The following is a 26,025-nucleotide window of genomic DNA, read 5'->3' as shown; positions in this document are numbered from 1 at the left end:
GTACCTGTTTGCTTACTTGCACTGCACTTTCTCTGTCGCTGTTACACTTTATTCTGCTTTGGTATTATTTTACCTTGTTTGATATCTATGTACTATTTAATGATTTGATCTGTATGAACAGTATGCAAGACAAGCTTTTCACTGTATCTTGGTATGTGAAAATAATAGACCAATTTCAATAAATGCCACCACTCAGAGTAAACTGAGCTAACAGAATACAGAACATCCTTTATTGAAAGGAGCTACTGTATTTTGACCTCAGCAGAGCATCTGGTACAAAAGTGTGGTAAGATTATATGTAATAGTGTGCTTGGTTCTTAAAGGTATATATCACTCTACATGAAAATGGTTGTGTGAAACTTTGAACTCCAATTTATATTGGCTTGGATGGAAGTAGATATTGTGTGTATAATAACATCATCAGTTGTGTGCCAGATGACAAGGAAAAAAAATGCAAGCATACACTCCAATTGCAAGTGCCTGGCCTGATTTCAAAATGGCATAATTTCAGCGAATCATAGTGAAAATTAGCAGGGAAATAGGCCCACCAAATCTGATCAGACCTTCAAATACTCATTTCCATGACTAATTCCCATGAAAACGGCATTAATCCTATTTTTAAAGAGATTTACTCCAGAAAGAATCAACACTGTTACTGTATTAGTTAAAATTTTTAAAAAACGTGCTAGGTATTCTAATTTATCTGCACTTTGGGTGCAAGTTGGCACATTTCTTCCCCGGAACATTGTACTGTAACTTGGAAAGGTGCAGGTATTTTAACCAATATAAATCATTGTAGTCAGTAGACTACAATGTCCATTTAATACGCGGCAACTACTTCCCTTTTTGTGGCAATGTCTAACGTTCTTTTAACGGTCCAAAAGCATCTGTACGGCGAAAATAATAACGGAGACGGTGAGACATCTCAGCAACCAAATCTTTTTTAAAGACGTGACTCATTATTTTTATAATACACACGTTCATATAAGTATTGTGTGTTATTACACACTATTCAAGTCTGGATCGGTTGGTAACGATGCTTTTGAACTTGAATTTGGTTGATTTTGAAGGATTTGTATACCTGCCTGTTGTCTGCACGATGCTAGGATGCCGTTGTTTTGCAACAAGTCTGTTGAAATGGAGCAGAACAAATGAATTAACACTTAAAATCAAAGTGTAATTAAAGCTTCACATGTAAAACCAAAAAAAGTAAATCAAAAATGTGCATATAATCATGAAAAAATATATATTATTTAAGTCAACAAAATGCGATCTCAAGCGCCACCAATCAATCAAAAATGAACAGCTAGAGAAAAAAGTCCCGTAGTCAATCAATGTGCCCAAGGGCGGTGAGCGAGGAGGTTCGCGGCATGCTGGGAGTTGTCGTTTCCTCTGTGCGTGAGCGGCGGGCGGGAGGGGTGGCGTGGAACTACAGGTCCCAGTAGGCTGCGCGGGTTGCAGTGCCAGTCCCATCCGGGAGCTCGTGCGCTGAGCGGAGAGAGCCCGGAGCTCGCGGCTGGACTCGGAGCGGGGTGTGGCGGAGCAGCCGTGTAACCCGCAGAGTGATTGGAAGCACTAACAACCCCGAGAAAATAAGAAAACAACTTAAAATCGCACAGGAGCCTGTTGCATCTCGCCTGAAAGGGAGCGAAACGAAAATATATCTTCAGTTCTTTTTAAAAAATCAAATGAGAAGTTTCTGCTGAGACGTCGGCTGGTTCTTTTTTCCCCTCTAGGTGGTTGGAATCGGAATTAAAGGAGAACTTTTCAAGCACATCTAAAACAAATTTATCCTCTCCTAACTGGCCATGGGTTGCACCATCAGCGCCGAGGACAAGGCAGCCGCGGAGCGCTCGAAAATGATTGATAAAAATCTGCGGGAGGACGGAGAGAAAGCGGCCCGGGAGGTGAAGTTGCTGCTGCTGGGTAAGTTTGCGGGCGACGTTTCATTGGGGGTGGGGGGGGGGGAAGAGAGAGAAGCGCCACACCTTAAGGAAAGCGTTGCCAGCCTGTATACCCCCCCCCCCAACTTTACCGTGCAGTCTTTCACGAAACACAAATTTGAGTACAAGTTCCTTCATGGGTGCCGATCTGTGTGATTTTTCTTTCAAGCAAGAACTGTTATAACGGAAAAAGGAAGTTGTGAGAGGAGAGATCTCAGAAACAGGCCTTTTATATTGCTAAACATCTCCTATTATTCATAAACTCTCCTTTCCAGTAAGGAAGTAATTTGAAACTCTCGAGTGTTCAAATTAACCAGTTCTGTCCAGGATATTTTAAAAGTGTGTGGGTGTTTCATCCAGGTTTGTGAACACTCATCGGCGTCCTTAGGATAGAGCTGGTAACCATTTGATTTCTATTTCAAAAACAAGCATACAAAATAACCTTTTTTAAGATCTAAGTCTAAATTTATCTTCTAAATTTGCAAGCTGTATTTTCAATTACATAGCAATGGTAGCTTTCGTAGTTAACTAATTGTCCCGTTGGTTTATTGTGGCGTAAAATAATAAGGCTGGATGTCCATCTCAATGGCTGCTATTGTTGATGTCGCATTCATTCTGTAGGAATAAAGAAGGAACGGAGGAATTCTTTTACGAAAAGCCGAGCTCTAAGTCCATCAGTGACTGTCCAGAGCCTGTCATATCCTCTTGTGGGCATCATACAGGTTCTAGTCAGAAATTGCAGCGCTTATAACAGGAAAGGGCCGAGAGATCTCACAAAGCTAAAATTGAGTCGTTGACTGATTCACTTTGTTTATTAAAGCAAGTTTCTCGCTTTGTCGGTTGCGTTAGTCGATTTAATTGCAGATTCAGCAAAATTAGAAATTTTCAATTTCCACCAAATCACGCAATTACGTCAGGGTAAAATCACTTTAAAAGGGCAATTTAATTCGAAGGGAAATGCTCCGTAAAGAATAGGTCCCTTGTATTACACAATGTGAAAACTTGGAAACTGTTAAAGCTGGAATATTTAATTTAAATTGGTTTCAAATATCTAATGCTTGTTTTTGTAGACAATTCGCTCAAGTTACTTGAACTCCCTTATCCCTCCCGCCCCCCCCCTCCCGCAGCTAAGCACATTTCCCGATTGCGATGAGTGTATACGCTAGGTTTCCACTGAAGGTAACTTTTTAAAATACAGGTTATTTGGTGTTTTGTGTAGGCTAGCCAGGATTGTGAACGTTATAGGTGTACCTTAACCACACTAGAGTGCTGTGTTTATATCAGGAATGGATCTTCCACTTAGAAAACTGAATTTAATTAAAACAAAAAAAAACATCCTTTGGGTGTGGGGCCAGCGGATGAGGTAACATCTGTGGTGTTGGAGTAGGTTGTATAATTTCCTGTTGAGATCGTTTTTTTCTCTGATTGCATTTGGATTCTCTTATAACAACAATCTAAAAGAGAAATAATGGTGCATTGGTAGTTAATATAACTCTTGTTTAAAATATCTTCAGCATTGAACACAGATACCAAGTAATAAAATGAATTTATCATTGTGAATTGTTCTCTTTTGAGAAGAACAAGGTATTTGCCTGGTCTTTCTTGGTCTTTCAGATACTAATTCAAATCCACTTCAGGAGGCTTAGTTGAGAATGTTCCAGGAAATGCTGGGCCAAGATGATTGGTCTGCAGCAGTGTGCAGCCTTTGGTTGTTCTACATCCTTCCTGTAATATGGTGATGTCAGTCGTGTATCCTCTATAAGATTTGAGGTTTCTGTGCTGAAGTTGCTGGTTTACAGCATTGGATTTTATTCAAGTTACTGATACAGGATGATAACAAAACCATAAAATGTGTGAATAAAGAACTGGTGTTTCTGTTCTGAAATAGAACTCAAAGTGGGGAAGCTGTACTGAATTATTAGCATCTTTGATCCCTTGTATAGTACTGTACACATTTCACATCTCTGAAGGACCCACTGGTGAGGCAGTTGTTGCTGGAGATTAAGTGTATTGGTGTAGGGTATCCTGGTACTTTGTCCATGCAGTGTTCTGAGGTGGATTTTAATGAGCATCTTTCAGACAGCGGTTAAGAGTCTTGAGCTTGAAACCACATGACTGAAGGCAGGCAGCTGGTGATAGTGATTAAAACCAAAAGTGTGGTAATAATTTTATTTATATAGCACCTTTCATGGTGGGCTGATCTGAGAGAATGCAAAGACGGTTTTCAGGGCTGCAAAGAAAAAGGTGCTGGCCAAGGACATAAGAAATTAGAAAAGAAACATGAAGATTTGTTGACTTTAGGAGAAGGAAACCAGAGGTGCATAAGCCAGTCATCAGAGGTGCAGAAGGTCAGCAACTTCAAATTCCTCCATGTTATTATTTCAGAGGACTTGTCCTAGGCTCAGCAGGTAATGCAATCATGAAGAAAGACAGCAGCACTTCTACTTCCTTATAAAGCTGTGAAGATAAACACGACAAATATAATTTCCACAAACTTCTGTAGATGTGTAGTGGAGACAATATTATCTGGCTGCATCACAGTCTTGTATGGAAACACCATTACTGTTGAATGGAAACTCTTACAGGAAATAGTGGATATGGCCCAGTCCATCATGGATAAAGCTCTCCCAGCTATTGAGCACATCCACATGGAGCATTGTCACTGGAAAGGAGCATCCATCATCAGAGACACCCACCACCCAGGATATGCTCCCTTGTTGCTTCCATGAGGAAGAAAGTACAAGACCTGCAGGACTCGTGCCACCAGGTTCAGAAGCAGTTAAAGTTCCTCAACCATGAGGCTATTTCTTTATGTATTTGTGCAGTTTGTCTTTTGCACACTGGTCAAACACTCAAGTTGGTATAGTCTTTCTTAAATTCCATTATAGTTAATATTCTTTTAATTCATTGATTATGCCCACAAGAAAATTAATTTCAGGGATGTATATGGTAATCACTTTGAACTTTGGAACAGGTGTGAAGGCATGGGTATGATGACTAAGTGGGAGCTTGGTGAATGAAGATTTTTGATGAGTTCAGATTTATGTAGGGTAGAGATGGGGGGCTGCCCAGGATTGTTTTCAGAGTAGTCTTGTCCAAACTTAACTAAGTCACACTTGATAGTTCCATTAGTAGATATGCTGAGACAGGGAGGAGCAGACCTGAAAGTGGGCGGTCTAATTAATTGAAAATTGAGTTTTGGTGAAAGCAGGATTTGTGTCAGGCATTGTATCTATCAAATGTGCTTTTCCACTTTCCCACAGACTGGCTTTTGGAAATTCTTCATCACATTTTTAACAAGCCCAAGATACAGCAGAGAGGAGAGCTGAGTGCCATCAGCCCTGCATCCAAAGCCTGATGTTCTATCTTGAAACAATATGGGTGGTTCTCCAAAGAGAAGTGGAAGACCAAATGTAGCTTTTCAGAGAATTTTGGAGATGGATAAGAATCCATAGCAAGTGGTGAAGGCCAGAACGAGGGGTCACAGTTTGAGGATAAAGGGGAAGCCTTTTAGGACCGAGATGAGGAAAAACTTCTTCACACAGAGAGTGGTGAATCTGTGGAATTCTCTGCCACAGGAAACAGTTGAGGCCAGTTCATTGGCTATATTTAAGAGAGAGTTAGATATGGCCCTTGTGGCTAAAGGGATCAGGGGGTATGGAGAGAAGGCAGGTACAGGGTTCTGAGTTGGATGATCAGCCATGATCATACTGAATGGCGGTGCAGGCCGTTTTCTATGTTTTTCTTTGTTTCTATGGTTGCAGTTTGATCAAATAAGAACCTGATGAATTAAGAATCATTCCATCCAGCAATAAAGGGAAGGTGGAGACATTAAGAAGAAGGGGGTGTTCATTGCAGTTCATGATTTCGAAGAATGGATTTTGGTGGCAGCAGTTTCAGCACATTTGGAATGATTTAAAGGTAGAATTGTAAGCAAGGCAGGCATTGATATGGGAGATGAGATACTATTTGTGGACTTCGGAGTGGAATGAGGAGATGAGAATTTTCACGGACAGGGACGGAATGATTTTTGTTTTTGCAGCCGGGGTGATAATGCCAGGTTTAAAATTCGTGGCGGCAGGATTTGAAGAGACAGAGTCCTGCTAGCTTCGGGCCCTGGAAGGGTCACGTTTTATATTTGTGCTCTGCCATTGCCAGGTAATGACCAATCTCAAGAGTCCAGTAGCCATCTTTTGACACTCAGTAACATTGCAGTTGTTGAGTCTCAATTATTACATTAGGAATCAGCAGTACTGGTTCTCCACAGATTATGACATGCTTCTGTTCCTAATGACTGTTTATAACATAATTTTTAAAGATACTTGGGCAGGTACATGGGAAAGATTTTAGGAGGATGTGGGCCAGATATGGGCAAATGGAGCTTAACAGAGGAACCTTGGTCAGGATGGACCATTCTGGACTCAGAAATTGAACCTAGTTTGCAAGTTGGAGCTTTGGGTACATTCACAAAATGCTGGAGGAACTCAACAGACCAGGCAGCATCTGTGGGGAAAAAAAAGTACAGTTGATGTTTCCGGCTGAAACCCTTCAGCATTAAGTGAAAGTTAATCTATCCTGCTGAAGGGTCTTAGCCCGAAACGTCGACTGTACTTTTTTCCCTAGATGTTGCCTGGCCTGCTGAGTTCCTCCAATATTTTGTGTGTGTCAGATTTCCAGCATCTGCAGATTTTCTCTTGTTTGTGACTTTGGGTACATTGTCACAGATGGCTGTGGAGGCTAAGCAATCAGCTTTCTTTAAAGTTGAGGTTGAGGCAGGAGAATGGGGTTGCTGGGGGGAAAATCAGCCTTGATGGAATGGCGGAGCAGACTGGATGGGCCAAATAGCCTGATTTGCTCCTATGTCTTATGGCCTGATGGAGTAGAGTTCCTGTGTGGTTGGCAAATCCTCCTTGTCAGTCTCTCAAATGCTTGTTCATACTGTATTCGCTGTGGATGAGTTGGGCTTTCATAAGATTCTGACTGCAGATTCCACCCCCCCCCCCCAGCATAAATGGAATGGCCATCAAAATACTGTGTGAGAGTGCAGGTGACCAATTCCACAAGGCATTTCTGCCAATTACAAGGTTCAAATCAGGAATCTGGAGGCAAACTCTCCACATAGCTGGGTAAGTGCTGTTCCTGTGACATTGGGGTGACTTGTGTAGAGAAGCAAGTGATTGCAGAATTGGTACCCTGTCTTCATTCTCACGATCAAAAATCTTAATGTTTGGGTTCACAGCAGCTTTTGACACACATGGAGGTAGTTCAGGTTTTCAGTTATCTAGTGTCCATGCCATTCTCCTCTTCTTGCTGCCATGAGGAAGAAAATACGGGATCCTGAGGACTCAAACACCAGATTCAGGAACAGATCTTGAACCAGAGGGGGTAATTTCACTTGCCACATCATTGAACCATTCCCATAACCTATGGACTCACTTTCAAGGACTCTTCCTCTCATGTTCTTGATATTTATTCCTTATTTATTTTTTTTGTCTTTGCACAGTTTATCTTTTGCCCAATGGTTGTTTGCCACTGTGCACAGTTTTTCACTGATTCTGTGGTGTTTCTTTGTACTTTGATTACCTGCAAGAAAATGAATCTCAGGGTTGTAAATGGTGACATACATGTACTTTGATAATAAGTTTACTTTCTGCAGCTTTTTGATTTTTAATTCTTAAAGTGGTTCAGGTTGGCTATTCATCTTAAGTGTTTTTAGACTTGTGCAATAATCGACTTTGTCAGTAATTCTTGCATCTAGTGAATAATGCATATTTAAAATCTAGAAATATTATAGATTCAATTTTGTGCTCAGTTTAATTGGTGTCAGTGAGTAACTTGCAAATCCCATTCAGTTCTTTGCAATTTTTATTTGCAACATGTTAATGTGATAAATGGATAAACTTAATTAGCTAAAGAGATGGAAGGGATGAGTTTAATGATGCTAAATATTCCTTTGTGGTTTGCTTCCAGTGCAGCAAGCTAATTATTCTCCTGTGTGGTTTTAGTTTAGAATGTTTGCATTGTAGGTTCTCAGAAAAATTTTCAAAGTAAAATTGGTGCAGTAATTAAACATGTATACAAGATTAGAAGTTAGTGGAAATTACTAGCATGTGTTAGTATGCTGTGGATCTACCTGGGGATCTAAATTTCAATTCAGAAGACCAGCTGAGTGGTAAATAGAGGGAAATTACACTGTGAAATCAGTACTGTAGATGGTGAAAATCTGATGAAATGAAGAATTAGAAGTACCCAGCAGGTTGGGCAGCATTTGTGGATGTGAAACATGAGATGTCTAGAGTTGTCTTCAATTTCTTCTTTTTCATGCTCACCTTTGCTGCAGTGAAAGTTGATCTTGCATCAAAATGCAATTGTAACATTCCTGAAACACTGAATGTGTCTCTGTCAAAGAGGTACAGGAGCCTGAAGCCACACACTCAATGTTTCAGGGCCAGCTTCTTCCCACCACCATCAGGTTTCTGAATGGACTCTACTCTCACTACTTTTCCCCTCTTTTTGTGCTACTTAACTTTTAAAAATAAATATATACTTACTGTAATTTATAGATTTTTATGATGTGCTACAGTTAACTGCTACCCCAAAACAGCAAATTTTGCAACATATGCCAGTGATGTTAGATCTGATTCATATGGGTGGTTTGTGTAATTATTTCTGGATGCATCTAAATTCTGTCCTCTCCACATAAATGGGACCTGGTTACTTCAAGTGAAACATAGTTTGTCTAGGTTCTATCCTTCAGAAAAGGTAAAGATTAAATATTAACCTGGAATTTTCTCATTCTGATACCGACAATATTTGAAATAGTTATCGGTGTTCATTGAAGAGAAAGTGGTTTTGGAGGGTGTGCAAAGGCAGGGTAAGAAAATGATTCTCCACATCATTAATCCATTTGTGAACTTAGAACCAGAGAATGCTATAGCACAGAAACAGGTCCTTCGACCCAAATTGTCCTCACAGAACTATTTTTCTGCCTAGTCCCATTGACTCGCATCTGGCCATAGCCCTTATCTAAATATCTTTTAAATATTGCAATCGAACTGACGATCACCACTTTTCCTGGCAGCTCAATCCACACTTGCACCACCCTCTGAGTGTAGGCGTTCTTATGCAAAAGTAGTTTAAATTCCTGTGTCTGACTCTGGTTTGGTAAACATTTTAGTGGTTACTGCATAAAGTTCAATTGCAATCCAACTAATTTGTCAGACAGACATCGCTTTTCATAGGCTGTGCATTATTATTGGTTTGCAGTGAGTCCTGACATCTTGTTCAGTGTGTGTGGAGAAATCCACAAGCATAACCACTGTCTGATGTGACATTGCTCTTTCAGTGATCTTGATAGCTGGCTTTACAAAAACAAAGTTGTATGTTATGAAAAGGGTAATGTGCATGGCTTTTTAGACTAAGACATAGGAGCAGATTTAGGCCACTCAGCCAGTCAAGTTCTGTCCATCATGGCTGATTTATTCTCCCCCTCAACCCCACTCATGCCTTCTCTTAGTAACCTTTGACACCTTTACTAATCAAGAACGCATCAATCTCTGCTTTAAATATACTCAATGACTTGGCCTGTATGCCGTCTGTGGCAATGAATTCCACAGATTCACTGCCCTCTCACTAAAGAATACCTCATTTCTGTTCTCTATTCCAATACTGTGCCCTCTGGTGCTAGACTCTCCTACTATAGAAAACATCCTCTCCATGTCCACTCCACCTAGACCTTTCAATATTTGATTGGTTTTAAAGAGGAAATTTGAAAGGTCATGACTTTGGAAAGAAACTGAATGTAATCTCTTAGCTACCAATTAGAGACGGTAAGTGGAGTCTACTGCCTTCTTAAGAGACAGATTGCATGCATCAAGTTTGAGTTCATGGAATCATCGGAAGATACTGATTTGCAGTGCAGTGCTATTATTCATCAAAGAGTGATGAAGCAAGCAGTTAGGAGGAGGTGGATGCTGAACTGAAACATTTTAAAATTGGAAGTGGTTGAGCAAAGAATTGTCATCAGCAGAATATCCATTTTTAATTAAAATCTAAATTTTTTTTTATAGGAGTTGCAGTTCACAGAGTGCCTGGAATTACAGATGAACTAATTTATGGATATCTGGCTTTAAATAGATTCTTCCATATTTTTAAAGGCAGTAATAAAATGTTTCGTGGTACTTTGTTTGGAGATGCAGCATGGAATGGGCTTTTCTAGCCCTTCGAGCTGTATCGTCCCAGCATCCCACTGATTAACCCTTGCCTACTCACGGGGCTGTGTACAATGACCAATTAACCTACTAACTAGTACACACATTCTGTGGGGAGGACATAGAGACTCCTTGTTGAGCTCTGGACTCCGTGCTGAACTGTGATAATGTCACGCTAACTGCTACGATACAGTATTCACGAATGACTGAATATGGTTTATATTTCTTTAGGGTCATTATTCAATGAGATTTACAAGGACATTGCCAGGACTTGAAGATGTGGGTTACAGGGAAAAGTTGAACAGGTTCGGACTTCATTACCTGGAGTATAGGAGATTGAGGGAAGATTTGATAAAGGTATACAAAATTATGAGGGGTTTAGCTAGGATAAATACAATCTGGCCTTTTTTCACTGAGGTTAGGAGAAGACTAGAACAAGAGGTTATGAGTTAATGGTGAAAAGTGAAATGTTTGAGGAGAACATGAGGCACTTCACTCAGAAGATGGTGAGGGTGTAAAATGATCTGCCGGTGGAAGTGATAGATGCAGGTTTGATTTCAACGTTTTAAAAAAAAAAGTTTGGATGGGAGGGATATGGAGCTGTAGTGTTCTATGACTCTATGAAATGAATAATAGCAAGTGTATGTAGAACAGTACAATAGGGAGTAAAAAGGAGTGCAGCATGGTTTAGGCACTTTGTCCCATGATGTGCTAACTTTTTAACCTTGGAACAACTTAATGCTTCCCTTCCCCATAACGCTCCTTTTTTCTTTCATCCATTGAGTCCCTTAAATGTTCCTTCTGTATCTACCTCTACCACCACCCCAGTAGCACATTCCAAACACCCACCAATCTACGTTTTAAAAAAAAATTACCTCTGACATTCACTCTCTATACTTCCCTTGAATCACTTTAAAATATTGCCCCCTCATATTAGAAAATAGAGATTTCAGACAATTCTCAGCAATGGAACCATGACATAACCTGGGTACTGCCTGTACTTGGAATTCCCCTCTTTTTACTTATGTTTGAACGATGAAAAACAACTCTGGGATTGACAGTGTGAAAGGATTGAGCTAGCACTTATAAGAGTAATGACAGCATTGCCAAAGTGCAAATGAATTAATGTCTGTCTGCAGAAATTCACTTCCCCTACTTTTAAATCAGAAATGCCTTTTGGGTTAAACAATTTCTTTCTTCTAACTGCTTATCTGACTGGCAAGTGCTGATGAAATATAAATCCCTATAATTTGTAGTTTTTTGTCAGTTTAGGAATGCAGAGGAGAGTGGTAGGTGTCTGATACACTGTTGGTGATGGAGGCAGATCCAATAAAAGTGTTCAGGAGGCTTTCAGAGAGGCACATGAACATGGGTGGGGGGAATTGGATTGTGCAGGTAAAAGGGATTAGTTTAATTTGGCATTGTGCTTGGTACAGACATTAAGGGCCTGTTACTGTGCTGTACTGTTCAATGTCGGTGCTTATTTCATCTGCTATGATAATATACATTAGTTACACTGGATAGAAGGTTGAGTTCACCTCCAGTAAGGAGCTTGTAGCTCGATGTCAGTGAACAGTTTTGTGCTATCACTTTTATTTGCTCTCTCTGGTCCTGAAACATGAGGTTTTGGATCAAGCATTGCCTTGGCAGGAATTAAGAGATGTCACCTTCTATAAAGGTGTCAATGCAGTGTAGCAATTAGCATGACACTGTTACAGTTCGGTGTCAGAGTTCACTTCCAGCATCCTCTGCAAGTCCTCTCCAGGGAATGCATGAGTTTTCTCCGGCTGTTTCGCTTTCCTCCCACAGTCCAAAGACCTTCTGGGTAGTAGGTTAATTGATTATTGGAAATTGTCCTGTGATTAGGCTAGGGTTAAATTGGGGGTTGCTGGGTGGAGGTGCTTGAAGTCTTGAAGGGCCTATTCTGTGCTGTGTCTTAAAATAAAATAGATATCGTTCCAAATAATAGATCTCAGTCCACTATTTTGCAACAGAGTTTTCCATATAACAATTACAACACAGAAACAGGCCATCTCGGTCCTTCTATTCCGTGCCGAACTCTTACCCTTACCTAGTCCCACCAACCTGCACTCAGCCCATAACCCTCCATTCCTTTCCTGTCCATATAGCTGTCCAATTTAACTTTAAACGACAACATGGAACCTGTCTCAACCACTTCTGCTGGAAGCTCGTTCCACACAGCTACCACTCTCTGAATAAAGAAGTTCCCCCTCATGTTACCCCTAAACTTTTGCCCTTTAACTCTCAACTCATGTCCTCTTGTTTGAATCTCCCCCACTCTCAATAGGAAAAGCCTATCCATGTCAACTCTATCTATCACCCTCATAATTTTAAATACCTCCATCAGGTTCCCCCCTCAACCTTCTACATTCCAAAGAATAAAGACCCAACTTGTTCAATCTTTCTCTGTAACTTGGGTGATGAAACCCAGGTAACATTCTAGTAAATCTTTTCTGTACTCTCTCTATTTTGTCGACATCTTTCCTATAATTCGGTGACCAAAACTGTACTCAGTACTCCAAATTTGGCCTCCACCAATGCCTTGTACAATTTTAACATTACATCCCAACTTCTGTACTCAGTGCTCTGATTTATAAAGGCCAGCATACCGAAAGCTTTCTTCACCCCCTATCCACATGAGATTCCACCTTCAGGGAACTCTGCACCATTATTCCTAGATCCCTCTGTTCTACTGCATTCTTCAATGCCCTACCATTTACCATGTATGTCCTATTTTGATTAGTCCTACCAAAATGTAGTAACTCACTTTATCAGCATTAAACTCCATCTGCCATCTTTCAGCCCACCCTTCTAACTGGCCTAAATCTCTCAGCAAGCTTTGAAAACCTACTTCGTTATCCACAACTCACCTATCTTAGTATCATCTGCTTACTTACTCATCCACTTTACCACCCCATCATCCAGATCATTAATTAATATGACAAATAACATAGGACCCAGTACAGACCCCTGAGGCATACCACTAGTCACCGGCCTCCAATCTGACAAATAGTTATCCACCACTACTCTCTGATGTCTCCCATCTAGCCACTGCTGAATCCATTTTACTACTTCAATATTAATACCTAACAATTGAACCTTCCTAACCAACCTTCCTTGTGGGACCATGTCAGGGGCCTTACTGAAGTCCATATAGACAACATCCACCGCGTTACCCTCGTCAGCTTTCTTAATAACCTCATCAAAAAAATCAGTAAGATTTGTCAAACATGACCTTCCAGGCACAAATCCATGTTGACTGTTTCTAATCAGACCCTATCTATCCAGATAATTATATATACCATCTCTAAGAATACTTTCCATCAATTTACCCACCACTGATTTTTTCCTCTGCATCCTGGCCAATATTCAACATGCAAAAATTTCTGGTTGTTCACATTTTATTTGTTGGGAGCTGAATTCCACACTTATTGAGTGATTGCACTTCTTTAGTCCTTCAGGAAACTTTGTGATGAGCTGACTTGAGTCCCCTTACTAGTTTTTCACCTGTCCCCTTGATCCTTCCCCTTACTGGTTTCTCACCTGGCACCTACCAGCCTTCTCCTTCCCACCCTCCCCCCACCTTCTTTATAGGGCCCCTTCTGTAGGGTTCTGGCCCGAAATGTTGACTGATCATTTCCACGGATGCTGCCTGACTTGCTTAGTTCCTCCAGCATGTTGTGAGTGTTGCTTTGACCCCAACATCTGCAGAGTATTTTGTGTTGAGTATGAATGTTGCTCTGTAAATTCACTTTTCTTTAGTCAGGAAAGTGCTTATTATAATGTACAATTTCCTCTATGTAAACAGAATATAATACAACCCTTTAATACTATTCATTTGGGTATTGTTCTCTTAATGATCACTTCACAAACATCATCAAAAAGACTTGCAAGATGTTTAATTGCTTCACTATTTTAGGTATTGTTCTCTTAATTATCATTTAACATCAAATGGATTTACAAGATGTTTTAATTACTTCACTGTTTCTCTTTAAAATTAAAGCTTGCACGCTTAATCTGATTTGACTTCACAGGCAAGGGAACAAAATGCTTTTGCTTAAGTGGAAAAAAATTGGTTCAGTTTTTAGCCCATTACTGAACAGGAAAGGCCTTTAGTTGGCTGCCCAGTTGAGCCGATCCACACTATTGGTGTGGTCTTGGGTGCAAAATGTTTACAAATCATTCTGATGGAGAAAACTGGCTCCTAATCAGAAAGCCAGTCTGGACAATCTGTGCATGAGAATCGGGTGTGGACAGATTTGAGTTTCTTATTATTTCCATGGCTGAAATGCTTGATGGCTAGTCCCATTCGAAGAATGTTGAATGGAACATGATTAACGATACCACCTTTGCCATGCCGACAAGGAAGTTGTGTCCAAGGATGAAAAAGTGGTGGTGAGAACAAAATTTCACATAATAGATTTTTGTTAGTTCACAATAATGTGGAAGTCAAATTAGAAGTATGTCTGTTAATCACAGAAACTGATTTGCTTTTTGTAGTCTGAGGGTGAACAATTTGATGAAAACTCTAGCAATACTGACAATGAGCTTCGTGTCTTCATGTTGTCCACCCTTGACTTCCACAGGTGTGCGTTGTCTTGTCTTCTGAGGGAGACTTTGCTTGCACAGACTGTGGATAGTGCCATAAAAACATAACTGATTATTGAAGTAAATGATTAACATCAGTGTGCATATGGCAGTCATTTAATGGAAGCGGACAAATAATATCATTGTTGTCAGTTTTGCTTCTGGCTTTTGTTCTATCTTCTCCTATGAATTCCGCTCTGCTCCACCCCGCCCCTAATCCTCAGTGGAACCATAGAAAATATGAATTCACTTTTTTTTTCAAAGACACTATTTGAGAAGTTTTGCTTTCCTTGTATGTGGAGATCCTTGTTGAAACGTTGAATTGTTGTATATTATTGATGTAATTTTAATCTGCCTTGTGCTAGAGTTGGGTAGGAGTTGAAGAATGTTTATTTTCATTTAGAGATGCAGTATCAAATAGGCCCTTCCAGCCGTTCCATCTGCACCACCCAGCAATCCCAGATTAACCTTAGTCACAGGACAATTTAAAATGACCAATTAACCTACTAATCTCTATATCTTTGGACTGAGTGGAAATCAAAGCATCTGGAGAAAACTTGCTCCGAACTCCACACCAAGTTGGATTAGTGTTGTGACAACCCCTCCGCTACTGTGGAGTGTTTGCTGAATGAGTGAATCAGAGAACTGGGCTGCAGTGCAGATTTATATATTGATATTTTCAGCTGCATTTCGTTAAAGATCTATGAAAAGCTGTTTGGGGAGGAAAAAGTTCTTGGCAATTGTATGTTTTTTTTTCCAAGATAACTGTATTTGAGGTGGTAATGTTGAGAGTTGAGCCAAAGTTTAAAGCTTCAGTAGCTTCTTTTATTGTCTTACTCTTCTAAGTTATAAGCACCTTGCCCACAGGAAATATTTTCTTTAGCAAATGCAGGAAGCAGCTATCAAAATTATTTTGGAAGTAAGTCTCTCCTGAAACCTAAGTTTGGATCCTTGGATTTGACTCTCAGTGGTTTCCTCTTTGGCCACTCATTTTTATTTGTGCACATCTAAAACACTGCAGTGTGGTGGGACATACTCACCCTGTACAATAACTCTAATTCTCATTTCTAATGTCACTCTGGTCCCTTAGGCTTCCTGATGTCTCCATCACCGGTGCCTAAACTCTAAGTGGCCAGTCTCCCCCTCTCTCGTAGCCTCAGAATACATGGAACATGAGGAATTTCTTCACCCAGAGGGTGGTGAATCTATGGAATTCATTGCCACAGGTAGCTGTGGATGCGAAGTCATTTTGTGCTGTATATTTAAAGGGGAAGTGTGGAAGTTGATTGGCATCAGAGGTTACAGGAGGAAGCAGGAGAATGGAGTCGAGGGAAAATAAATCAGCTGTGATGGGATAGCGGAGCAGATTCAATAGGCTAAATGGCCCAATTTTCCTATATTTTATGACCTTGTAGTCTTCTCACCCCCCCTCCAAATTTTGTTTAACTTCCTCTGATCTTGCCACTGATAATCCCTCCATGATCATTTTCTTTTTGTGGTCTAGTGTTCCTTTTTTTTTAATGTTGATACTTGTTTAGTGTCATGACAATTTCTTTGTACTGGTGGTTCATTGTTCCTATCAACATCTCAATTGTTCTTGAGTAAACCATTTAAATAGTCATGGATGTACTGCTAAGATTTGAGGTTCTAAAAGTTGAGTGGTTTTATTGAATAAAGCTTTATTTTGAGTTCTGGATTTGTTCTCTCTTCTGCTTCTGGGTCTCATCAGGAATTATAGGCAAACAAGCACAACATAAAGCAATTTTAAAAAAAAAAGTAAATTCCATTGTATGGTATCATGTATCCCCAAGCTCACCACAGGAAGGCTGTCAAATCAATGTCCAGAAGCTTGATAAGAGGGGTTGTGTGAAGTGCATTAAAAGAGGAACTGGTGTGAAATGTTTGGGCAGAAAATTCCCAAGTTTAGGTCAATGATGGAGCATTTAAAACTATTGATGACCAAGAGGCCAGAATAAGATTGTGGTGGTTATAGAATGGAGAGGCTCAAGTATGTGATGAGGAGGTGGAGGCTGGGCTGTTCGAAGATCTGAAAGGATGTGAAAGTCATTTGCAATATTGAGTGCAGGGCACAAAGAATCTGGGGAGGGGGGGAGAACAGCAGTGACTGAATTTCCAGAGCGTAGAACAGGGGAGGTTGGAAGAGTCAAATCTGGAAGCAAAGGACTTTGATATGGGTTTTGGCAATACTGGATAGGGGTGACGCTGACGATACATGATTGAGATTTTCGATTTTTGCTTTATGCAGTTTTTCTATTTTTCATTAACCTCATTACATATGTGAGATCACTTCTCTGAAGTGTCATTGGTGTGCACATCATTTGGGAACTTTCCTGGCGTCTTATGGAATTTTCCATCTGTAACATATCAATGCTGAAATAAAATCTGGATTTTGGAATTTCAGATGAGGGGTACTGAAATTACCCCTCATGCAGGTAAACTTATTCAATTGCTTCCAGTGGACAAGGATAAAGCTAGTAGCTAGAAGTAGATTTTCAGTGAATTGAAGACAGTGGTTATCATTTTTTGGCTCAGGAAGCATTTCTACCTATCTAGGAGATTTGGCAAATGTTCTAACCATCTGAGGATAGTGTACATCCACTTCATAACTGTTTCTTTTTCCTGCTTTCCTCTCTCCTGTTACATTTTTTTCGCTTAACTGGAGCAGTAATTTAATAAAGTTTATTTCAACACCTACTGTTACTCCATTTTGTGTAGTTTCACTTCTCAGTTGCTTCTGGGGCTGTTTGGTCAGAACAATAAGCTGTGGTAAAGCTGTTTGAAGCACTTTGATGCTATCTATATCTTGCTTTCCTGGCTCAGTGCTGTACTTAAAATCTAACTGTTTAGAAAATGAAGTCAGCACCCAAATGCCAACGCAGCATGCCCAGAAGTCTCTAATCCTAACCCTCATCATATATCTTTGGAATATGGGAGGAAATCAGAGCACTGAAGTCCAAATTCCTTGTACACAGCAGCCAGGATTGAAGCCTGTTAGTTTGGTGTTGCAAAGCCTTGTACTAACTGCCATGCTACTTGTTGATGTAATGATTGTGTATCTGAGCAAGGAATGGCTGCCATTATTCTTTTGTGTTTCCCTTGTGTGGTTGATGAAGATTTATAGAGTTGGTGCTGCAAATCCAGTACTGACGAAGGGTCTCAGCCGGAAACGTCGACTGTTTATTCACTTCTATAGATGCTGCCTGAACTGGGTTCCTCCAGCCTTTTATATGCATTAGTATATTATGCTGGCAGAAATGGTAAACGTTCATTTTGATGGGTTGGGGGCTGATCAAAGTTTTGGAAAGCATTACATTTTTTTTGGATTGAGCGATTAGGGTTCAATTTTGGCTGCTCTCTGCAAGGAACTTGTTGCAGGAAAGTGACATCCATCAGCGGGGACCACACTACACAGGACATCCACTCTTCTTGCTGCTCCCGTTAGGAAGAAGTTATAGGAGCCTCAGGTCCGAACCACTAGGTTTGGGAACACTTTATTACCATCCAACCATCAGGCTCTTGAACCAGAGGGGATAACTTCACTCAGCTTCACTCATCCCATCACTGAAATGTTCCCACAACATATGTCCTCATTTTTAAGGACTTTTCATCTCATGTTCTTGATACTTATTTCTTATTTATTATTATTTCATGTTGTATTTGTACAGTTTGTCTTCTGCACTCTGGTTGGACGGCCCAGTTGGACCGTATTTCATCGATTTTGTTATGGCAATTATTCTATAGACTTATTGAGTATGCCCATAAAAAAAATTTTAACGTTGCATATGGTGACATACAATATATGTACTTGAATAATAAAATTTACTTGGAACGTTGGTGCTCTGGTTTCTTTGCACATTCTAAAGACATATGGTTAGGGTTTAGGATTTGAGTTGTGGGCATGCAATGCTGGCGCCAGAAATGTGATGACACTTGCTAGCATAATCCTTGATGTATGTTGGTCGTAGTAACAAAAAAGCTGTGCTTATCCAGGCATGGGGTATTTTGCATTAGGTTTGTGCCCTACTTTGAGATTGTGTATGTAAGCACTCACTATGGATTGCCCATTCTCTGATCTGTCCTGGCTGTATGGAATTTATAGAACTTATCCAGTTATGTTGCTGATTGTTGGCAGCTGTTTGGATGTGAATGATGGGTGGTAGTGAAATTCAAGTGTAGTTGGCTAAATTTTATTGGAGTCGCCATGTCATGTGCATGGTGGTAATGTTACTTGCCATTATTCTGGCTTGTGTTGGCGCGTGGCCAAGTGGTTAAAGCGTTCGTCTAGTGATCTGAAGGTTGCTAGTTGGAACCTTGGCTGAGGCAGTGTGTTATGTCCTTGAGAAGGGCACTTAACCACACATTGCTCTGCGGCGACACCGGTGCCAAGCTGTATGGGTCCTAATGCCCTTCCCTTGGACAACATCAGTGGAGTGGAGAGGGGAGACTTGCAGCATGGGCAACTGTCGGTCTTCCATACAACCGTGCCCAGGCCTGCGCCCTGGAAACCTTCCAAGGTGCAAATCCATGGTCTCATGAGACTAACGGATGCCTAAAAGATGATCCTGGCTACTGCAGCCAATACTTTACTGTGATGCATGGACTGTCTGTTTTGATGGATTGTAACTAGCTGGGTACTGCAGTTATGTCCAGTTCTCTCTCTGACCTAATGAGTGTAGGTGATGTAAGAAGCAGGTGAAGATGGTTGGGCTTTGAGGAACATCAGTGTCTGGCATTGAAGTTGCTTTTTGTTTGGCAAATTAAACAATCTATTGTATTGGCTTTAAATTTAGTTAATGGGAGCTTTCTTTCTCTGGGTGTAGGGGGGTGCGGGAAGAGGTGAAAATGGCACCATTCGAGACTTCATTTTGTACATCCTGCCTTCTGCAATGGCTGTAGACTAGAACATGGAGCAGCGGAGCACAGGAGTAAGAGTAGGTCTGTCCATGATCATCTGTGCCAGCCATGCTGTCAATCACAATCTCATCTGCTTGTATGTGCTCTGTAATCTCTCTACTCCCTTCCTGTTAGTGCTTGTCTAAATGTCTTTTAAACATTGCTATTGTATCTTATTCTTTCACCACTTGGCAGTGCATTCCATGCATCTACCACCCTCTGTGTAATGAAAAAAAGCCTTGTAATCTTTGTAGCTTTTCTACTCTTCGGTTTAAAACCATGCCCTCTAACATTTGACGTTTTTGCACTTGGTGGAGAGGATGGGTGAGATGAGTACTATGTACCCTATTTATGTCAGCAATAACTTAACATACTTCCATCAGTTCATCCTTCAGCCGCTGCGACTCTGGAGAAAACAGTTTGTCCAACCTCTCCTTGTAGCTCATAACTCTAATTCTCTCAAAGCCTTTCTGTAATGTGGTGAATGGATCTGCACGAGGCCTAAGCAAAACTTTATACGCCTGCAGCATGTCACATTTTTTAAAGTCAAAATATTGCAAGTTCGGTGGGAGGCACCATTTGCGCAAGCAAGAAGCAGTGATCTGCCTGAAAGGGCAGTGGAAGCAGATTTGTGCGCTACTAAAAAAAGGGAATTTGAATGGTATTTGGCAAGAAAATTCTTAGGGCTGAAGTTGGAGATTAGGTTGTCATACTCAGAGAATTGGCATGGGCTCTGGTCAAAAGCTGAACTCTGTAATGCTCATGAGATTCTTTTAAATATTCCTCTTTCAAGGATAATTTTTAACTGGTGGTTCTGACAAATGTCATTTTTGGTTCTGAGAAAATATGCCATAGGCTACCAAGCTAATGGGAATTGCATCAAAATGCAAGGGCCGTGGTGAATGTATGGACTGGGGTAGCATTGGTGTAAGGCAGAGGTTTCCAACCTTTTTATGCCATGGACAATTACCATTTAACAAGGGGTCCCTGGATCCCACGCCTGGTGTAAGGGGGTGATGTGGTGAGAAAAATTTCTGATAGAACTTTGTTTCCAGTCAAAAAGAAAATAGATTTCTGGAATCTGACTCTGAGAAACAGACACTGTATCATAAGGTTTTGATTCATGATGGAAAGGCCAGTATTCTGGAGTAAAAGTACTTGATTGGAGGGATGCCACTTTTGAACTGAAAATGAATCTCTGTGTACATTAGAATGGCAAACATGAGATTCTGCAGATGCTGGAAATCCAGAACAACACAAAATGCTGGAGGAGCTCAGCAGGCCAAGCCGCATCTATGATATGAATCTACAGTCAAAAGTTTTGGGCAGAGACAGAATCACTGATTGGCAGGCAAAACTGAATGAATTTGAGCCAGCTATTAAAATGTGGGTGATTTGTCAGCTTATAGAAGATGGTCTGCAATGGTAATTCTAAAGGTCTTACCGGGACCCTTACTTGTGAGATATTAATCACTTGGATTTGGAGTAAGTAGTTTCATAATGTTTAAATGACATGTTAATGTTGAAATGTGTATTGAGTATAATGGAACACTGACATTCGCATGTCTGTATCCTCAGAAGTCAGTGATGGAAATGATCAGGAGAACTGTGTAGGGAGAATCAAATAGACAATGGAAAATGGACTGAATAGATTGATGTTCATAAAACTGGTATGAACTTGATGGACTGAATGGCCTGTACTGCAATAACTCTAGGTCATGGGTTCCCAACTTTATTTATGCCATGGACCAGTACCATTAAGCAAGAGGTCCGTGGACCCCAGGTTGGGAACCCCTGCTGTAGGTCAAGAGTAAAAGTGCTTGAAGGCATTTATTCTATCAACTTCCTTTTGACAGCATTTGCAATTGTTTCATATCTGAAGGTATGAATTATTATTAAGAGTTCCTTGTATATTATTAAACTGGTGTTAACTGATTCCATTTCTGCCATTGTTACCAATCTTGCGAAGTCTTTCCGGCATTTTGTTTTCTCATATCTATAGCATGTGCAATGTTTTTATTTAAAGTTTATATTTTAGCTGACCCTCTTTCTGAGTAAAGCCTTGGTTCAAAGCAGCTTAACTCATTGGGCCAGGTTTCCACTGTGGTGTAGTTTGAATATTGTCCTTTCAAAGTTAGTACTGCGGCAACTTTCCAGTTGAAGGAAGTGGGAAGAAACAGTTCTTTCCAACTCTTAACTGTGAAATGTGATTCTCTTTGGCCGAGAATGTACTACAATTGTTATCTTGTTACCATTTATGAATATATTGTTCAATGACTCTCAAAAGTGGTTTGGTGGAGATATTGGTAAGGTTGTGTGGATGTTGTAGGAGTGATCCTGCTGAAGTTGGATTCAGTGATTGAAGGTGAACTTAATTTCTGCAGCTCAGACACAAACTGGCCATCTTTCCAGCAATGGAAGCAATCTATAAAGGAAAAATCAGAAACTGGACTCTTTGTTTCTGGTTTTCTCATTGTCATTGTTGCAATACTATTGCACAGTTCTAAGGTATGAGAGATCCATTTAAGTTCCTGGCCTAAAAACATGTACAATGGCTTTTTACAGGAAAGAGTATTTGTATTCAGTGTGGCTACAATTGAATTGATGAGCATTGTAGTTAGAATGATAAAGTAAAAACTTAGTGATGGCTGAATTAGGATGTCGGCTGTTGGGGATAGGGTCTTAAGTCCATGAGCAGTTGAACTGAGTTGCTGAGAGAAGTTTTTGTAATTGGGGGGGTAAAAAAAAACATTCCCACAAAAAGGGATCAGTATACGTAAAGCATTCCAGTGTAAGGCACTTGCATCTGAAAAACAAGTTTTGCTATCCTTACACAGTCTAACTTCAAATTTGTTTAATTATCATTCAGCCATATGTGAATATAGCCAAATATTTGGGGCCAAAGTGCAGCACACATTACCCATGGCACACAGCACAAAAAGCACATATTTGATTGCAGAAAAACAGTTACCAAAAAAAATTAATGTGGTTAACTGTAAACTGTCCATAACTTGGTCAAAGCATTCTGTTCAAGGGACAATTAAGAGTGGGTACTGCATCCTGTCTTGTAAGTAACATCCATGTTGAATTAAATAATTTAAAAGATTGAACCCTCTGGTTCAAATTTAGTTCTGTTCGGTGAATTGTATGTTATTGTGAGAAGTGCAGAACTAAATTACTGTGAAAAAGTAAAGGACAGTGTTGCCACTGCTTTCCAAGGTAATAACCTCTATGATGTGGCCAGATAGGATGCAATATTGGTATCTGTTTTCTTGAATCAGTGTTAGGGAAGTGGGTAGCTTTCTTGAACAATCTAATTGCTTTCTAGAGCTGATGGTGTGTTTCCATGGATCATTTATAGTATTATGGTAATAGTGCTCCTTTGGTTCATCAGGAAACATTTATCCTTTCAGCATCAATTCTGGCACTCTATTTGCGGCACTTGTCTTCAGAACCTTAATCTCTGCAGTCAATGCTATAAATGCCACAACCCAGAAATACCAACTTGCTTTTCACATCATGACTTCAATGTAGTAAAGCAATCAATGTAATTGAATAATTTTCCAGGAGCATTGTGCAAAATTGGATATTGATCTGTAGATGATGAATTTGGGCAGATTGCTTGAAGTTTATATAAAAAGGAGAGATTTTAAGGAGCATCTTAAAAGAAAGAGGTGGAGGAGCTTTGAGGAACTCGTGCTTTGGCATTAAAGTGCACTTACTGAGGAGCTGAATATGAAAATCCCCAGAATTGGAAGAGTATGAAGATCTTTGGCAAGTTATGTGATTGGAGGAGTTGGAGAAAGAACGGGAGGACATGATTTGGGCAGTGGAGGCATTTAATTTAAACTTGTTTTTTGATGCAATTTTAATTCTATTAAACCCATATGAAGTCTATTTAATGTGGTCCAGATCTAGATGGTGCCAGTTGCAGTCAGAACTCAGGAATGACATTTATATTTTTTGTATTTCTTCTAAACACCTTGTATGAATTCAGTGGAGGACAATGATTTCAGGGAAGATTGATGCAAGTTGACACTATTCACTGTCTTATGCTGGTGCTGCCTTTTCTCTAGATGATGGCTGATTTGACATTCTACCTATTTACCTCATGATCAAAATCTCAAGAGTATCTGTCACATCAGAGATGTTCTCCTCCTTCAAAGAACAGGGTTTCCCTTCTTCCACCATCGATGCTGCCCTCACCTGCATCTCCTCCATTTCCCAGGCATTAGCCCTCACTTCATCTTCCTGCTGCCTTAACAGGGATAGAGTTCCTTTTGTCTTCACAAACTACTCCATGAGCCTCAGTGTCCAGCACATCATTCTCTGTAAATTCCACCATATTCAATGGGGTCCTACTGCCAAGCATCTCCTTACTTGCCCCTACTGTCCACTTTCTGCAGTGGTCGCCCTCTCTGTGATTCCCTTGCCCATTTGTCCCTCCCCACTATTCTCCCTCCTGGCGCTTTTCCTTGCAAGTGGAAGAAATGTTGCACCTGCCTCCATTCAGGGCCCCAAACACTCCTTTTAGGTGATGCAACACTTCACCTGCAGGTGCAAGTATGTCATCTACTTTATCTGGTGCTCGCAATGCAGCCCCTACATTGGTGAGACCAGATGTAAACTGGGGGAATGCTTTGTTAAGGACCTTTGATCCATCTGCATCAAACAGTATTTCCCTGAGGCCAACCATTTTAATTTCTATGCCATGATGAGGCCACTCTCAGGTTGGAGTAACAACACCTATTTCCATTTGGTTAGATCCAACCAGATGGCATGAACATCGATTTCTCTAACATCAGTTAATTTTTGCCCATCCCCCTTTCCTCTTCTCATTTGCCTTTCACTTTCCTCTGGTGACCCTCCTTTTACCAATGATCCATTCTCGTCTCCTACCAGATTCCTTCTCGAGCTCTTGGATTTTCTATCTCTCACCTCCCAGCTGCTCACTTCATCACCACCTCCTGTCCTGCCACCTCCCCCAACACCTACCTTCCACCGAGCTAACTCGGCTTCCTTTCCAGTCCTGATGAAGGATCTTGGCCTGAAATGTCAACTGTTTATTCACTTCCATAGATGCTGTCTGACCTGAGTTCCTGTAGCACTTCGTATATTTTATTCTGGATCTTCAGCATCTGCATGATCTCTGTGTTTCAGCATTTTAAATGTGAGCTCTTCCAGCCAAAGGTATAGCATACAAGAGCAAACCTGCAGATGTTGGAAATCCGAGCAACACACAGAATGTTGGAGGAACTCAGCAGGTCAGGCAGCATGTATGAAAAATCAGTCGATGTTTCGGGCCAAAACCCTTTGGCAGGACTGCCAATTTTTCTGGCAGTTAACCAAGAGATCCTACTGATATTTTAAATAGATTCAGCCTGAAACTTTGACTCTTTATTCCTCTCCATAGATGCTGCTTGATATGCTAACTTCTGCCAGCATTTTGTGTATGTTAGTCTGGATTTTCAACATTGCAGAATCTTTTGTTATAAATAAAATATTGTCCAAGATGTGAATCATGTACTCTTGACATTGGAATAAAATTTATTTTTGCGCCAATGAGACTCTCATCATGATATGGCCAAAATGATGAATGGATACTTAGCTGTAACAATGCTGACAACCAGAGCTGTGTCTGACCTTTTGCTTTTTCATTGTAATGCTTTTAAACAGAAATTAATAATTGATGAAGGCATGAATAACTTGTAACTATAATTGATTACTTTTGAGAAGAGTGGATAGGCTGCATCTTAGATTGAAATACTGTCAGATGAGGGAGCAATTACTGTGTTTCACTTTCCTGTGTTGCACTGACTCACTTCCTCTTCTGTATTTTTTTGATGAGGGAGAGGTTTCCAGAAATCAAATGCTTGCTCTTCACAATGAATTTCTCTGAGATTGCATGTGAAGATGTGATGTGAGATTAGTTCAGTAGAGCTAGGATGTTGGTCCCGAATTTAGCAGGGGCCCTTGGCAAAATAGTTTGAAGATACAAGCTGTTCTATTGTGAGTTTAGTTGATTTTTTTTGTTGTTTTTTGAATAAGGAAGTGGATGTGCATGTGACTTCCAGCTGGACTGTATTTTCAAAGGAAAGGGTGTGTAGGGCTTTTTTTTAAACAAAGAAAGGGGCCTCTGCTTCAGTTTGAATATACTGATGTCCGGGGCAGTTCATCATTCAGTCTTTGTGACAGTTCACTGTGGATTAAGTAAACTTGCTTTTTGATGATATAACTTGATTTTAGCATGGGAGGCTTGACTGGGTGTTCAGAGCAGTTAACTACTCTAGCATGTTGAATAAAAAATGCACTGTTAATTCATTTCAACAACACTGGAATATAAAAGCAAG

The 26,025-nt window shown here is 40.4% G+C and overlaps 1 protein-coding gene across 1 annotated transcript in view; it reads left to right on the top strand.

The window, feature by feature from the left end:
- The first annotated feature begins 1,468 nt into the window (after positions 1-1,468).
- Positions 1,469-26,025, top strand: part of LOC140211217 (guanine nucleotide-binding protein G(i) subunit alpha-2) — a 321,281-nt gene continuing 296,724 nt past the window's right edge. Inside the window, exon 1 of the mRNA XM_072280827.1 lies at positions 1,469-1,926. Within this exon, the coding sequence (XP_072136928.1) occupies positions 1,809-1,926 (118 nt within the window). The 5' untranslated portion in view covers positions 1,469-1,808. The remainder of the gene's footprint in view (positions 1,927-26,025) is intronic.

The sequence above is a fragment of the Mobula birostris genome, chromosome 16, assembly GCF_030028105.1.
Source record: "Mobula birostris isolate sMobBir1 chromosome 16, sMobBir1.hap1, whole genome shotgun sequence".
In the NCBI taxonomy this organism is placed as follows: domain Eukaryota; kingdom Metazoa; phylum Chordata; class Chondrichthyes; order Myliobatiformes; family Myliobatidae; genus Mobula; species Mobula birostris.
The sequence above is the reverse complement of the archived record's forward strand: the minus strand, read 5'-3'. Positions and strand labels throughout refer to the sequence as shown.